The sequence below is a fragment of the Crocodylus siamensis genome, chromosome 4 (genome assembly GCF_052110815.1).
Source record: "Crocodylus siamensis isolate JL-2025a chromosome 4, ASM5211081v1, whole genome shotgun sequence".
Classification (NCBI taxonomy): Eukaryota; Metazoa; Chordata; order Crocodylia; family Crocodylidae; genus Crocodylus; species Crocodylus siamensis.
In genome coordinates, this window is record NC_143398.1 from 74,052,242 (window position 1) to 74,069,620 (window position 17,379).

The 17,379-nt window shown below is 40.8% G+C and overlaps 1 protein-coding gene across 7 annotated transcripts in view; it reads left to right on the forward strand.

The window, feature by feature from the left end:
* The window catches only part of NAV3 (neuron navigator 3), an 890,338-nt gene that overhangs the window by 836,979 nt on the left and 35,980 nt on the right, over positions 1-17,379 (forward strand). For all 7 annotated transcript variants that reach the window (XM_090042583.1, XM_090042584.1, XM_090042579.1 and 4 more), the window contains 2 exons: positions 1,863-1,940; positions 14,456-14,539. In XM_090042583.1, the coding sequence (XP_089898709.1) occupies positions 1,863-1,940; positions 14,456-14,539 (162 nt within the window). The remainder of the gene's footprint in view (positions 1-1,862; positions 1,941-14,455; positions 14,540-17,379) is intronic.

Sequence of the window (17,379 nt, forward strand, 5' to 3'; positions counted from 1 at the left end):
CACATTTCCTTTAGTAAGCAAGGGATTCTAATTCCTGTAATTCCTCATTTGCCCGTACTGTCAGTGGGGCTATGACTAGGATATATACACAAATAGAGTTGCAACCTAGGCAAAGTACAGACATTCAAAAATCCCAGGCCTGAATTGATTCAGTCTTTGCAGGTTAGTCTAAACTGTGTAGATGAACTAAGAAGCAAGTGAACAGACATTCACTTTTCATTCCAGAAATGCATCCACATGTCTGCAGGGGCTCAGGCTAGAAGCTTGGGGGTGCTAGAGCAAGCCTTCCCTTCCCTTTGGCAGTGGCTGGGAGAAAGCCCTACAGGCTTTTCTCCCCTCCCTGCTTGAGCTGGGCGGGGGGAGGCAAGGGTATGTGGCCAGGTCCCAGCAAGCTGCTGAATATGATTGGGGAAGGATTTAAACCCCCACCCTGGCCTGCATGGTCCCAGCTGGGGTGTGCCTGGAGGCGGAAGCATTCCTTACCAGGCTTTTCCCCACTTGCCACTTGAATGATGAGGCAGGGGGCATGGCCAGACCCTGGCCCCTGGCTGGCATGCTGATGCAATGGGGGAGGGGAGAGAAGGGAGTTTACCTCACCTCCCCTCTGTCACCGGCACAGGACCCCAGCAGGGGTCTGCCTGTCAGGGGCTCAGCAGCCCTTGCCAGGCTTTTCTTCTGCTCCCTGCTCAAGTAGCGGGGGCAAGTGCCTGGCCAGATGCCAGACGCAGGCCAGCAGCCTGAGGCAAAGGTGGGGAGGAAAAGGCATTTAATTCCCTCTTTCTCCCCAGTCCCACAAGAACGGGACCCCAGTGGGATCCGTCTGACAGGGGTGCAGCAGACCCTTCCAGGCTTTTCCCCCTCTGCCTGCTTGGGACTGGGGGCATGGCTAGATGCTGGCCCCGGACTGGCAGCCTGAGGTGAAGTGGGGTGAGGGAGAGGGATTTAAACCAGGCCAGAGGTGGGGCAGGAATACTGGCAGGGGCTGCTTTGCCCCTGCCAGGCAGACCTTTCCTGGGGTCCAGTGCTGGTGGAAGAAGGGAGAGAGGGGAGATTAAACCTGCCTCCCTCCCCACCTTAGGCAGTTGTCCTGGGATCAGCACCTAGCCATGCCCTTACCTCCACCACTTGAGGGGGGAAAACCTGGTAGGGGCTGCTGCGACCCTACCAGGCAGACCCCAGCTGGGGTCCCATGCTTGTAGGACAGGGGAGAGAGACTGGATTAAACATGCCTCCCTCCCATCTGCCTCAGCATGCTGACTGGAGAATGGCCACAGACCTGGCCCCGAGTGGGGAAATGCCTGGCAGGCAGACCACGGCTGCAGTTTCCCACTCTCAGTCCCACTCCCACCCCCTTGTCAGCCAGCCAGAGCAGAGACACTGGCTATAGAGCAGAGGGGTAGTGCCAACCCTGCTCCACTGGAGCAGAGAGTACTTTGCAGCCTAAGGCTGCAAAGCATCCTGGGTTGCTGGGGGACTGTGAATTAACTTAAACTAGGAAACAATCTGGGACAGAAGTTCCTTAAACCTATTTGGCCTAAATGAGTTAAGTCTGATACTAAATTCAACTAGGTTTGTCTTAAACCTGTTTAGGCCATTTTGAAAGCTGTTTATGTGCATTGAACTTCTGTTCTGTTACAGGTTTAAACTGGTTTCTGATCACTTAAACTGGTATATGTGTACCTTCTGACCTTAGTCCTAAAGGCCAACTTCTCTAGATGTTATTATCTGACGTTTCATGGTGTTTTGGAATTTAATGTGAAATTACTAGGCTGTGAGACAGTATTTAATGATCCCTTTAAAAAAATGAAATAGTTCGTAAAATGAGAAAACAATGACACAAGTTTATTATATCTCACATCCAGCAAATTCAAAAACTACGGAGAGAGCTGGTTGCATCACAGGAAAAGGTTGCTACTCTTACCTCCCAACTTTCAGCAAATGTAAGTAGTTTTTGTCCTATACTAGTAAATACTTCTTGGAACCACAGGTAAGAAGGCAGATGTGACCAGCCATCTCCTCTCAAGGTGCAGCGTGAACTTTCAGTTCAGTGCACGTGACCAGGTATCAGCATGTATGGTCTAGTGACCCGAGTTCCTTTTTATTTATTATTTTCTTTCAGCGTATTTAAAACGCATGTATTTTCCACTTCTAAAGCTCATATTTAATCAATAGTCCCTGTGCCAGCATGGCAGCCAAATGAAATGTAATTTAATTATTCATGAGGTCAGGTCCTGGTGTTATAAGTATCCTCTGCCCATGATGCTTAATCCCTACAGTCTCTTTTTTAATGTTGTTTTTGGGATGTGATACCTCTTCCCACAGGGTCAAGTTCAGCCACCCTAACACAAGTTGTAGTCTCTCCTGACTCACTGAGAGTTAGAATGCCAAAAGCATTTTATACAGGTCACTGAACAGGGAGCAGAAGGTAAAGAAATTTCTTCTGTACTGTTGAGAGCCATATATGAAACAGTGACCTATAGTAATGGTGCAGGATTCTATATTCTGTTATACATTATCATCCAGTCCTCACAGCATACTTTTGCTTGTCTGAGACAAAATGGTAATCTTCTCATTCTGATGGATATTAAACTTCCCCAACACAGTACCCATCTCATTTTTAAAAATTGAAAAGCAATTTTGTTTTGACTTGCAAATTATATAAACAACAAAGGAGACAGTTAAATCATATTAGCTGCAATAAAACAATATCATTTTCTACAAATCTCTTATGTTAGTGTAGTGAGCCAAAGAAAGGCATGTATCTGGAAAATTCTAATAAGCATTTTCTCAAATGTTATTTAAGCAGAAGAAAAACAAATATTGAAACATACGTTGTGTTTAAAATATATTTTGCCTTTCCTCCAACTTCTGCAAAAGGTTTTAACTGAAGTACAGTATTTCCTTCAGTCATGCAGTAAAATGTGAATCGTCATGCTATGTTGAGTGTGGGTGTGGAATATTGTCCAACGACTTGGTTGTATTTATAATATGCATGTTACATCATCTGTGAGGGAAAGTGGGAGATTGTGGTCAAGAATTGTATAACATCTTGTCTGGCTAGTTTAAAAAAAAGAAAAGTTGGGATAGTATCAACATAGTCCAACAATGTTTGTGAACTCAGCCTCTGATTTTTTACTAGAGAAATTGAACAGGCAAGGAACCATTTGTAGCTTCCCCCTTGTTCCACCACTGTCCTAGACCATTTCTGTGTAGGTTTCATGCCCAGAAACAGAGGTGATTGTACTAGCTCAAAAGGTACCTTTTATTTATTTTTGGCTGGAAGGTTGTCTAGCAGCATAACTGTGTCATAAATTTATTAAGCTGCACCTTGCATATAAGTAGGTTTAGTGCCCCGGTACTCCTGTTTGGAATACTGTTCGAGAATCTCACTTCTGATGAATAGATCTTCTAATTTACAACCTAAAACAGAGATAACAGTGCTGATCTCCTTTTGTGAAGTGCTTTGAAATTTCCACTTGTGGAAAGTGCTGCCTAAGAGCTGGCTTCTATCATTAATGATGCCATTAATGATGACCTCCATTTTTTCCCCCCAGAATTCTCTTAGCCATGAAACCTTAGCCCTAAATAAAGTATCGTGCCCTAGACTTGAAAGCTTCAATTGGTACAGCATGCAGCTGCCTGCTTCTTTAGCAGTGCAGGTCAGCATAAGTGCATCATGCTGGTCACTACACATTGAATATCAGTTTAAGTGAAAGGAAAAGTGTGGGCTCTCCATATAGTAGTTTAAATTTGAGGACTTACCTTTGCTTTTCAAAGCCTTTGATGGGGTTGCATCATACCATGTCTGGAACTGCTACTCCCTTCATTACCAACACCAGCCACCACAGCTGCAGAACAATAGCTGGAAGAGTGCAATTATGAAGGAATCAAAAATAGCAGGACAGGTCAGAGTCTTCATGGCACATGGTCTGCCACTGGTGATCCTTCCTAGAGGAGATGAGAATAGTCATATAACTTCTGACATAGAAAAAGTTCTGTCTTTTCAAGTTACTTTACAATGGCTTCAATTTATAACAACAGATCCTAAAAAGGAGGGAGACGTCCAAAGAGAAGGAATATGTTAGGCTTTATACAAGTCTGCAAGGCACTCGAGATAGTTCTGAGATGAATATAGCTCAAATACAGACAAAAGTGGAGGGGAGAACATTGTAATCATCTGTGTGGAATTCATATGCTGCAATAACAGTGCTGGTCTATAACTAATGGAAACAGGGCTGTTTCACAGAGAACTCCTGTTGTTCCTCCCAATTGTCATACAGCAGAGATAGAAGTTGCTGAACGTGTTATCAGAAGATAATGCAATACAGGAAATGTGAGCCACAGTATTGTGCAGTTACTGTGATTTCAGATAGAATTACCAGAATCTCTAGTGAGATTTTTAAAGGCAATTCAGGAGATAACAAAAGTTGCCATATTCACTGAAAGCTGGGATATTTATGAAGGAACTTTATTTTATATTTTTTGAGAGGTCCCCTGGTAACATGGGATAATATAGTACATTCTTAGCATACTAAAGCTATGCAGTGCCTTGGGGTTTCTTTGAGACCTAAAGATACTGAGAATATTGGGGGTGACTAAAATATAGACCTACAGATATTGCCATTAATTTAAGGAAAACACTGCAGACTCTCGGATAGCACACTGTGGTAGCTAGTGGTGTGACTATAACTAGTTTTTGTTTTCTTGTGGTTTTCACACATGAATATTTACTGTGCCATCTGAGAAGTCTTCCTGCTGTTCTAGAAACTGCAGCATTTCTGTGAATATCAGTTCTCTCATAAAAATAGCTTCAGGGAGCAAACAGTATAGGAATCATTCCATGTACAGAGAAAGAGACTTGTGTTTTGGGCTTGTTGGTGCTGTATTAAACAACTGAGTTTTTTTATAGGCTGAGCATCACTCTCTTGGGCCATGATTTTTTAAAATATACCTTACAAGTAAAAACGTGTTGCATTTGATCTCTGATTGCATGAGAGGCTTCTATTCCCCCTCAAATAATTAACTGCAGAGAAGCACCACCCCAAACAAGGACAACTCAGGAAGCCACAGTGATTCCTTTGGCAGTACTTTCTTCCACTCCTGGTCCAGTCTTCCAGCATGCCTTTGTGACTGAGAGTAATAATTTATCTCCTCCTCTACCTCCTAGACTCAAGGCATATACCAAGAGTGGGATATGATACTCCATGCCCAGACACAGGGCCATCCCTAGCAGGGGACAAATCAAGGCAACTGCCCTGGGCCCTGTGCTTTGGGGCCACTCAGCTGCATGGAGGGGTATAGTGGTTTTCTGAGCATACTGCTTCTGTTCTACTACCTGTAGTACAGGTCACCAGCACAAGGAAGTTAGAAGGTTTCACCTGAACTGATTCATGCATTTGTGCCAGGTATTTGTTTGGTATAGCATACTTGTTCAACTCCTTTTACATCAGCAGGGTATCAGGCCCTATGTGTGATTCTGCATCTGTATGTCTACACAAGACATTTACTGAGCAGTTGATTAATTAGCTGCACAGTAAACATCTTGGTGACAACACATGCACTCCTATTAGGCTGGAGTAAACTAATTTACTCCACAGCAGTGTACGCGTAGATGCTGGAGGTGTTGGTTGGCTGGCACGTTGTGCTGGGAGGAGTAGCCTTGGACTGGCAAGCTGACCCCCAGGACCCTGGCTCAACATGCTGCAATCCTGGGTGCATGTGCAGACCTGCACCTGGCAACAATAAACTCCAGCTCTTATTGCTGCATGTTAATAGGCATGTGTAGATGCACCATATATGTAACAAGAATCTGATGCATCAGTTTCTCTGATCTCACGGCAAGAATATTATCTTCAGCAACACAGTGAATTTATACATTTCTATCTCTGTCTTTACATACAAATATACATAAACCTGTATATAAGAGTTTGTGTATATGCATATGTGTAACAAACGGTGAGAAGATCCACCTGATTAAACTAATTATGTGGTTTATAATCCACATAATTATAAGTCTGTGGAGATTACGCTTAACCTTCAAAACCTTTGAGCAGCTTTAAAAAGAAATCTTGTTAGTTTAGGAGTCTTAAGATCCTGTCAGATAACACTTTCCCTCTTTTCAAACCCCCAGCATGTGAAGTTACCCCTAAAAGTAAATTAGAAGAGAGCATGAAACTCAGGAGCATCACATTTTCTGTATGTCCAGAATGATGAAATGATGAAAAAAGACAAATTTTATTTAAAATCAAAGTAAAAAAAAAAGTTAAGAATACAAGGATTTAAGCTTTCAAGTAAATTATAGTTCATGTAATGATTTAATTTTCCTCTGGTCTGTGAAAATTTATTCTGTTCACAGAATATAAACTTTGTTAACAATTTGTATGATAAATTATTTTACTTTTTTTTTAAATTGTTAGGAGTAACCAACAATTAGTGTGGTTTAAATATCACACTGTGACAAAAATGTGTTGGCTTTTCACCTTCATTACATACTTCCTCCAAATTTGCAAACAGGTGCTTTTGACTATCAAATAAAAAAGAGTTGCATATCATTTATCCCATAGTCTCAGGGGCATGCTTTACAAATCAGCCTGTGTTATATGACAGATAGGGAATCATGACTCCAGAGTGTTAGAATTTACTCTAAAAGAAGCAGCATTTTTAGTTCCCTACAAAAATAATTCTATTGTCTTTATTGCAAGTTGCCTCCCATGTATGCACTGTAGCAGATTTCAAGCTGTATGTGTATGTACGGTCTGCTACAGCCATTTGCATTGATCTGGAGACCCTAGTCACTTTGGAAGTCCATTTGGTGAATGCATCCATCATCTTATTCTCAGTCCCTGAGCCTCCAATTTTTCAGATCTTTCACTGTCTGGAAATATTCAGTCCTTTGTTCTCACTCTGCTCCAGGGAGAAAAACCTTCTGGCTAATACCCTATGCAAATGACTGTCTGCTGACACTGTGACTTGCAGATCATTTTGTACAGAAATGTACACAAGTACAGAATCAAGCACAAGTACTGCATGGAAATGAAAAAGAGAATGTGCCTTTCCTGTAATTTTCACACTATTTTAAATCTTTTTCTTCATTTGGTGAGGCTTATGCAGTACATATATATCTGCAAGACTCAGGTTGTAATATGTCCAGTTTTGCCGAGCTGTTTCACTGTTTTTTTTCCCCTGTTGAAATCTGTCAGTGACAAGGTAAACCATTCTTCAGTTTTAGAAACCCCCGTTGGGAGTTTGCTTTTTCAGTTTTATTTAGTGTGCAAGTTCTGTTGTCTAGATGCAATCACTCTGCTGGATTTCAGCTATTTATCTTATTTTATAAACCCAAAAGTGTTTTGCTTGCATGTGATTAAATCCACAGGGGGTGCATCTGTATGTGAGTGCTTAAATTTACAGTTATTCTGAGATTTTGGGTTTTGCCTTACTTGTTTCTGTAGTGCTGACGGGTAAATCTCAGTACTAATTAAGAAAAGGCTGTTTTAGTTCAGACTGTATCCAACCAGCAGACTTCTTGCTTGACTGACAAGGGCTCAGATTCCATTCAGCAGTCTGAGCTCCAGTCCTCCCCTGTGTTTTTAGAATTACTTTGATCAATGCTTTGTACTGTATAAAGCTGAAGGGTGCATAATTGCAAAACTGTAGTAGACCCAGGATGCCACTAGAAAGCAGAGGGAATTCTTTGGCTAACACTCTTGTTTGGCCAGCTCTGAACCACTATCCTACAGCCAAACAACAAGATAATAGCAGGAGGCGAGCAGAAAAGGTCAACAGATGTACAGTTACTTCTTGCAATCAGCCAGATCCCTTCTGGCTTCTCACACATCCTTTCATTCAGCCATGTCAGGTGGGAAGAAATTTATTTTATTTACCTTTATTTTACAAACCTGAGCACAACAGTTCAAACTGTAAAGTGTGTCAGCAAACATAGCCTTGGATATATAGTCATCACATTCAAGGTGGGCTTTAAGCCTAACATGTTTTCTCATGAATATCATAAATGAAATGTGTTAAACCAGGGGTCTCATATTCTTACAGAATAGGATTCATTCTGCGTGCCCTAGGCACTCAAATCTCCAGCTGCTTTCAAATGGAGTTGTAAGTGCCAATGGAAGCATCGGGTCATATATTAGATATGGCACGAGTTGCATAACACGTTAAAAAAGTGGAATTTGGATATACAATGTTTTTGCTCTAGAAATACTTTGAATATTTCTCTGCATCATGTAGACTGGAGATGCAGTTTCTTAATTATGGTTCCAGGGTGTCTGTGTAAGTAGAAATGCGGCATTCTCACTTTTAAACTACCCTTATTCTAGATTGTATTATATGTTATTTAAATTGTGACTGAACTCATTTTCCTCAGAAACTGAGATGTTTTTAGATGCAAAAGATTAATTATAAGTATAAACTCTGCAAGAAACAAGGAGCAACTCTTGTTCCCATAATCTGAACAATTTCTGGGCCTCAGTCAAATATATGTGATAAAAAAATCTATGAATACTCACTTTTCAAATGAGATATTCAAAAGAAGTGTCTTCTGGGGGGAGTTTCCTAGGTCTGGGGATTTCAGCTGTTATTTGGATAACAAAATGGAGAAATTATTTGGAGTTTAACTATTTAAATTCAAAGTCTGCTCTAGGGTGGGAAATGAAGGCTTGGTGTTTTGTTTTCATTTTTTTTAAATTAGGTTTTCTTATTAGTATTAGGTTTACTTGAAAGACAACTTTTTCAGGTGGTATTTTATTATACAATATGTCCAGCGAACAATCTGGCTAGACTGGCCAATCCTTAGCCTTTTATTCTGAATAGTTCTACTGACTGCTAAATAAATGAGTATTCACTGAAGTCAAGAAAAGTTTTACAGTCTAACTGTATGAATTTAGAAGTTGAATAGTCTATATATGTCAGGATGTTCTATTTCAATAAACTATGGAAATAATATTTAATAATACACAATTATTTCTCTAATTACTTTCAGCATACAATTTGCTTCTTATTGTTGGGGACTTTAAAGCACTTACTCCCCTTAATGCCAAGCAAACCTAGTCTTATTTATATCCTTAACACACATTATCTCTTAAAAGTCAAAAGAGATCTATTATCATCTGAATGCAATTATATCTATGGCTGAAAATTATGGTATGTTACAGTATAAACAAAATATACTCTATCATATGCTAAAGTTTGTAAAACTTCATGATTGTGACATAGCTATCACTTTTTAAAGTTTTTAGACAGTAATATGATAATTTCAACCACTTCAGACGGTCTAGTTCTTTAAAATTTCCTGTCATGTTCTTCTGTTTATTATTCATAAGGAAGTACAAAGTAAGTCAAAGTTTCTCTGGTACTGTACCTCTAAAACTGAGATACAGATTATATAAATATACCCAATAACTTAGCAAAGACTTCTACTTTATAACAGTATAATCATGCAGAGTGGCATAAGTTATATTTAATCAAAGCAAACTATTACACGTCCTGTTTCCATGGCTATGCCAACAAATTAACAGCCAATGATTATTCTTGTGGAAGACTGGAGATGTTGATTATCAGTCTGTTCACTATTTTTTCCTTGAAACACTGAATGAAGAATTTGTTTAGCTTTCTATCAGCAATGTAAACTGGGAGAAGTTTGGATGCTATTCTTCCACCATGCTATAGTCTACTCTGATTCTGATTATGTTCTATGTTATGTTCAGGAAAAGAAAAAAGAAAAAATTGTCCTGAATTATGTTGATGAAACACTGCCAACTTTTCTAGCTGAAATTAAACTTAAAAACTGGTGGTCTATAAGGCAGTTTTCTTTCTTCTTTTTATCTGACATCTCAGTGTTGGATTAGTGTTATTCTATCTGCAAGACTGCAAGGATAATTTAAAATGTTATATACACTGATTTCAAACCTCATACATTTGCAATACATGTGTATGTGCATATATAGATAATTTGATACATTTAAAGTAACAAATTTAAAAATATTGCTTCAATTATAAATGCCAAATATGTAAAACAGATATCTGTCTACTCATTTGCAGAGCTTACAAAGTAATGGCATGTGCACTTAGGCTTGTGTTTATGAATATTTAACCTTTATGGTATAAATCTTTCACTGGAAATCATAAGCCTAAAATATGAAGTAGAATGTAGATCCCTGAGCATATGTTCAAAGCAGATTGACTATTATAACCATAAATAATTCCATTTATGACCCTTTAATGATATAGTCTACTCTTATAACACGGGCTTTCACAAGACATTGTAAAAACTTTATACCACAGTAAAACGTATTTTAAACCACCACTGATCACCTTCAATGCAACAGTTCTGTTGTGGAGGCCAGAACTAAACCAGTGTTACATATAGAATGGAAACAGGCATCACATTTGCGGTTCTATAAAATTTGTTGTGGCAGCACAAAGTGAAAGTAAACAGTCATTAGGGCTGTGCGAAGCTTCAGTCACTGATTTGATTCGGAAGAGGTTCAGCCCAATTCAGCAGCTAAATCTCTGAATCCAAATGGACTCAAGAGACCTGTTAATCTCTCTGAATCAAATCAGAAGCCTCCCAATTCGATTCAGAGAGACTCAGAGAGATTCTATGATTTTGGCCATAGACGCAGCATTATATATTTTTTCTACATACCTTGAGGTACCAGGTGTGGCTCTTGAATTCTGAGATGGTGGGGTGGATGGAGTGTCCCACGGCAGCACGGGGTGGAGGTCCCCCACACTTAGTGGTTGACCCAGAAGTGGACCAGAAGTACTTCCAGCCCACTTCCAAGTCCACTGTGGAGTGCACGGGGGACCCCTGCATCCCCGGGCTCAGTGCCTGGTGCCACCTGGATCTGGGGGGGACCTGGGGTCACCTGCGGCCAATCGCTGAGTCAGGGAGGCATGGAGGGAGGGGGTCCTTGTGCACTTGGTGGCAGACCTGGACGTGGACCGGAAACACTTCTGGTCCACTTCCAGGTCCACTGCCAAGTGCGCGGGGGAACCCCCTGCACTCCCATGGGACATTCCATCTGCCCCACCATCTCAGTGTTCACGAGCCATGCCTAGTACCTCAAGGTACATAGTAAAAACATATAAAGCTGTGTCTGTGGCCAAATCACTGATTCTCTGAATCAGAATTGAATCTTCAGATTCAGATTTGGCTGAATCAGATTGGGACAGTGATCTGAATCAGTGAATCGAATCACTGTCCCCTGAATTAGGCCGAATCTGAATCCGAATCGAATACTGCCCACTTTGCACACTCCTAACAGTCATACCTTTCTGTTGCACCTCAAATGCTCAAATTTGTGGCTACGAGGGAAGGTTGTGATAAGTTGCACCAGTTTAAGCTGACATCATTGGACATTTTTATACATGGAAACACTGCAGCACCAGACGCTTTCTGGCACTGCGATGCTTGCGGTTGTATAACTAGTAAAATGAGTGTCAATGCTGAGAAAATGGCAGCACTGCACTTTTGAACTAAAACACAAAGAAGGTGCTTTAGTTTGAAAGCACACTGCTCTATTTTCTGCGTGATGTACATTTTGCTGTTTATACAACTACATGCAGCACAGCACATTGCGTGTCAGCTCACATGTGGAGCAGACTCAATTAATTCACCACTCCAAAGCGGTGAATCTCCGGCACACTGCGGGAACCAAAAGTATATGTATAAATGCCCTGTTTGCCTACGGGAGGAGAGTGGACCGGCCTGGAGCTGTCCATGCTCTCCCACTGCTCTGCAGGCTTGAGGGGCCTGGTCCTGCATACCCTGGGAATTTCTGGTCAGGTCTGGGCCCCTCAAGCCTTGGGAGCATCTGCCTCAGGAGCATCTGCCTTGCTTTCCCTGCTTTTGCAGATGTGTTTGTTGCAGGGATCTCTGCAGACATACCTAGGTAACTGAGGAAATTTGGGGCTCGACCAGTACATAAGGAAATTTGGGGCTCCCTGCTTGCAGACATGTGTCCTGTGTTGAACTGCAGCAGTGATATGAGTGCAGGAGGAATCTCTTTGCAAGGGATTTCTCTGGCATGTGTCTGCAAATGCAGAGGGGGACCCTCCTCTACATTTACAGCTCACGTCCCAAGCTGCTGCTCAGAATGTGTGCCAAGTAAATCCTTCTGCGGGCATGGGGAGGAAAATTCCCAAAGGCATGCATTTCTGGCAGTAGGCTGCAGATGCAGAGGCCTGCCCCCAATGGGAGTTTTCCCCTCTGTGCTTGGAGATGCACGTGTGGAAAACCCTTCAGGGGATTCCCTCACTCCCTGACATGGGGGCACATCTGCAAATTCAGGGTTTTCCCCCGCTTGCAGACATGCTGCAAGTTGGGACATGATATCCAGTGACATCTGTAGATGAAAGTGAAATGGATCAGCTGTGCCATGACATACCACAGCAGAGCTAATCACACTCCACAGACAATGTCTGTTTCCAATCCTATAATTCTATGTTGAAAAATAATACACAGAGCTCTATAGTAGAGCTTTTTCCCTTTCCCTGCAAGTGCATCCTCAACTAGTCCACACAAGATTGATTGCATTTTAACCTTTTTCCTCACCATTCGTATTTTTAAATGAAATGCCTTCAAATTTGTTTATTTCTCTGTATTTGGAATATCCCTCAGAAATTCTGAGAGCCAGTAGGAAAACCCAGATCCAATATCTAGTAACTGTGCTCATGCAAATATTAAGAATTTCACCTGCAGTGAAAATCAGTGAGGTAGCATATGTGTTTGTGTGCATGGAAGGGGTAATTTTACTCACAAAAAGCAGTTGAGAAAATGCCTGCCTTTGCTTTGACTTAATTTTGAAATGAAAAAGAGCAAATGAATATTTTCTTGTCATTACTGCTTCATTTTGCTATAGCTGTGGAGTGTATTGTATTCTCAGTTGTCTCCAAGCATCTATATATTTTGTTCAGAGTACTTTCTCCTATACCTACATTTTATATTGTATAAAATGAGTCTGTTTTTAAAGGTACTTTTCATGACTGCTAAAATCAAGTCTTGTAAAAGAAACTTTATTTAGTCTTTTCTTGTACAGATTCTCTCGACTTGCCAACTTTTTCTCATTTTTTTTTCTCAACTTTGTCTACAATATTCCATGTAAGTGACAGTTCACTGCTTTGTTACAAATCATTAGAGGAAAATCATCCCATAAAGTTTTCTGGTAATGCGAGTCATGGGCTCACTCTTTCTATATTTAAATGGCTCTAGTGCTCATAAAAATTTAATCATTTCACTGGGGCCGGTCCAGCCTTTAGGTGAATTAGGCGGTTGCCTAGGGTGCCAAAATTTGGGGAGCAGCAAAATTATATGCAGAACAAAATAACAGGAGCATCATTCTAAATAACAGCCCTAACCGCATATGGCTCCACCTTAGTCTAAGACCTTTGGTTCAGTAAGGGGAGAAAGACCTCTGAAAAGATCTCAGAGGAAAAATCACTAGAATCACAACTCCTACCTTTTCAACTCTCAAGCGGATTTATGACAAGAGCATACCACTGGCAATCTTATCCTAATTTTTGTCTATATTGGAAGTGGTGGGGGCACTGAGGTACACAGTTCGCCTAGGGCGCCAATTATCCTTGGACCGGCCCGGCACTTCATTGATCCCTTTCTCTGCAATTCCTTTTCCTTGTATGACTCCTAATTGAAATAACTGTTAGGATTAACCTTCTTTTATATCTTGATTGCCTGTACCATTTGTTTAATAGTTTATAAGAAATTTGGAAAACAATATGTTAAACCATTGCTAAATCAATTGAATTTCTGTTGCCACATAATTGACAAATTTAGAGCTTAAACTTCAGATAATTCAATGTGTTTTATAGAAAAAAGAAGCAACCAACAAACAAGTGTATATAGGCAGACTTAACCCATAAGAAATATAAATAGGTTTGAGCTTATATTATGATTCTGCAGATGCCTGACATTTTCAGAATACTATTGCTGTAGTGAAGAAATAGACAAAGTCATAATATCATGAAAGGTCATTATGAATGTACCTGAACACATTCCATGGCCTTGTTCCTTGAATTCCTCTTCAGTTTTGTATCTGGGAGGCCTGGGGGCTTAGAACTTTCCAAATAAAGTTAGGATAATACTTGAATTACTCTGCTGCTTTTTCTACAATAGAAACAACAACAAAAAACCGGGAAAAAAATCTGTTGCACAGGATGACAACAAACTCTAACCAGGAATGAAGTGGCTTGAAGTCTGATTACTAAACTATTGGAGAATATGAAGTTGAGCCTAGAAAACATGGAAGTGTTGTGGAATAGGGGATAGAGAAGAGCAAGAAGAAGAAGTAGGATACATTCTAGAGATTCCAGATACTATGCAGCTAGACAAAACAAACAAATTATGCCTTGCCTGCTACAAAGGTTTTGCTAAGTATATTTAAGACTCCAGCGACATGTCAGCTGTTTTCTTCTGTTTCTTTCACAGGCTCATCTAGTAGCGGCTTTCGAAAAGAGCTTAGGAAATATGACCGGCCGACTACAAAGTTTAACAATGACAGCTGAACAAAAGGTATGTTTACAAAAGCAAATGCTTGAATGTGGAAAATTGTCAATAGATTATATTAAAGCTCATGTTTAAAAAAGAAAAAAACCTGAAAAGAAGAAAGGGGAGCTGTGACAATGAAAGAGACGCATCTTTCTTTCATGGTAATTGTGATCGAACCTTCATAAAGCTCTATAGGAATTAAACTATGTAGCATCAGGTTTACTTTCACAATATTGCAGGATAGTTTGAAGATAAAATCTTTCATTTCCAGATTTTAATTAAAACATTTGTGACTCTTGGTTTAATCCATCCTAAAAGATCCTTCAACAAAGGCTCATCATAACCTTTTGGAGTATTTAATTTCAATAGGACAATGTAGCCAGCATAATAAAATTAGGCAAAGAAAGAGCTTTTACATAGAATATTACTTGACTAACAGACAGCCTTTTTTTGGCCTTATTATTTAGACTACAAAAAAGGTCCAAAAGTAATAGCTACATACTCAGAAGGATGATATTAGGTCTGAGGGGCTGCTGCTTTTGGCTAGGAACAGACACTATACACAAACCAGTTTAAGTGATCAGAAACCAGTTTAAACCTGTAACAGAACATAAGTTCAGTGCACATAAATAAACTAGTTTGAAAATGGCTGACACCAGTTTGAGATAAACCTGGTTGAATTGAATGTAGTATCAGACTTAACTGATTTGGGTCAAACCGGTTTATGTAATGTCTGTCCCAGACTCCTTCCTGGTTTAAGTTAAACCAAAGTCCCCCAGCATCCCAGATACTTTGTAGCTGTGGGCGGGCTGTGCTTTCTGCTCCAGAGGACAGGGCTGGCCCCACCACTCTGCTCCCTAGCCAGAGCTCGGACAGAAACTGCAGGCACAGCAGGATCTAACCTGCTTCCCCTTGCCCCCCACCCCCCTACCCCATCTCACTGCTCACTGCTGAAGAAAGGATCCCTTCCTCCCTCCCTCCCATCTCCCACAGCATGGACCCCATCCCCATGGACCCTAAGCATGTGATATAATAGCTAATGCCAACAGGAGCTGTCTGTGTGTGTGTGTCTCAATTTCATTGGGACAGGCAGACAGAATGCTGCCCACTTAGGTCTTTTTGGAACTAATCAACAGGTCAGCAGGTAATGTCCCTCCATTCCTTTCTTGGAAAAAGCTGTTTAAGAAGAGTTTGAACTAATGAGAGAGGATTTTGCCCTGCTGACTCCTTCACCTGTCAGGTTTGCAGGAAAAGAAGTATGAAGAAGCAGGGAGAGGAAGATTGAAAACTACAGTATCATCAACAGATGCATGCACCACCCGCCCCCCACTTTGCCTCAGAGTGCTAGCCCAAGGGCTGGGGGCTGGCAACACTCCCACCCCTTGAGCATCAAGCAGGGAAAAGCCTGGGATGATGCAGGCAGGGTAGGGGTTACACCCCTCCCTAATCATCATGCTGGGGCCAGGCCACCCCCCACCCCTGCCTAAATTTGGCACCATGGATGGGAAGGGGGAGGGCTGCTTTAGCACCCCCTGGCTTCTAACGTGAGCCACTGCAGGCATGTGCTGGCATTTTCTCAGTCCAGAGGGAATGTCTGTGCAGTTGCAAACTGATTCAACCTAGGCAGGTTAGACTAACCTGCAAAAATTGAATCAATTCAGGCTCAGGCTTTGTGAATGTCTGTCCCTAGCCTTTTGGTTCAGTCCTGTAAGGTTCTAAGCAAACAGGCCCTTTTCAGAAAATCATGTGCTTAACTTTAAAGTAAATGAGTATTCCCGCTGACTACAGTAGGGCACCAACATATTTAAGGGCAAGAACATGCTTAAATACTTTTCTGGACTAGAAACAGATGCTCAACACCGTGCCAGATTGTGTCCCTATGATCAAATTTGACCATCCTTAGTCATGTGGAATAGTATAGTGATCATTGGGCCAGGTTGTGAATGAATGACTTTGAGCAAGTCACAGTCTGACCCATTGAGATAAAATGAGATAAGGGCAGCTTGTTGTGGATTAAGATAGCAGAAAAGGGTGGAAAGTATTTTGATTTCTTCATATTAAACAAAATTATTTTCAGCAGCAGTTTTTGATTAAACCAAAACTTCTGAGTCCTTTGTAAAGTCCAGTGAGAAGTCCTGAGAGGTCTCCAAAAGAGAATAAAATAGTTATACTAAAACCAATCAGCTCATAAATAAGCCTGTTTTCCTAGAGATATGAGAGCATGTTTTCTGCCTTTTCCTCTTTCCCCTACAGCTGAGGTTAAATTCCTTTAGCAGCTTTAATCCTCATTATATAAAATGAAAGCTGGAAGGACTGGCTCTTAATGCAGCAGTAATAAAACTAGTTTTAATTAAAATTGACTGTGCATTCCAATGTAGAGCTTATTGCATGGAAGAGCAACCATGTGACTCTGTAAATTGCATGGTTATTGTAGCTGAGTCTGAATGGTGTATTTGCCATTTGGATTTTTCTAAAGTGATACGCCAGTTCAGGGTGGGATTCATCCATTAAATAATCACCTATGAAGCTAGAGGATATAGAAAAATACTTGATTTCTTTTTCTGGTTTTCTGCACGCATACACACACGCACATATGTGTGCATGTGTGTATATATGTGTGTGTGTGTGTGCGCGCACGCATGTGTATGTATGAAAATACATACGTATACATATACATATATATAAAGCTTTTTATAGAGTTCCTTACTCATAAACATCCTTAACCTTTAAAATGAATAAATACAAATTAGAATAAATTCCCTGGATATATTCCTGAAGAAAATCTATACAAGTTATTCTTAACCACGGTGTACCTGCACTTGGGGTGGCAAGCAATATTTTTAAGTTTGCTGTGGGGCAGCATA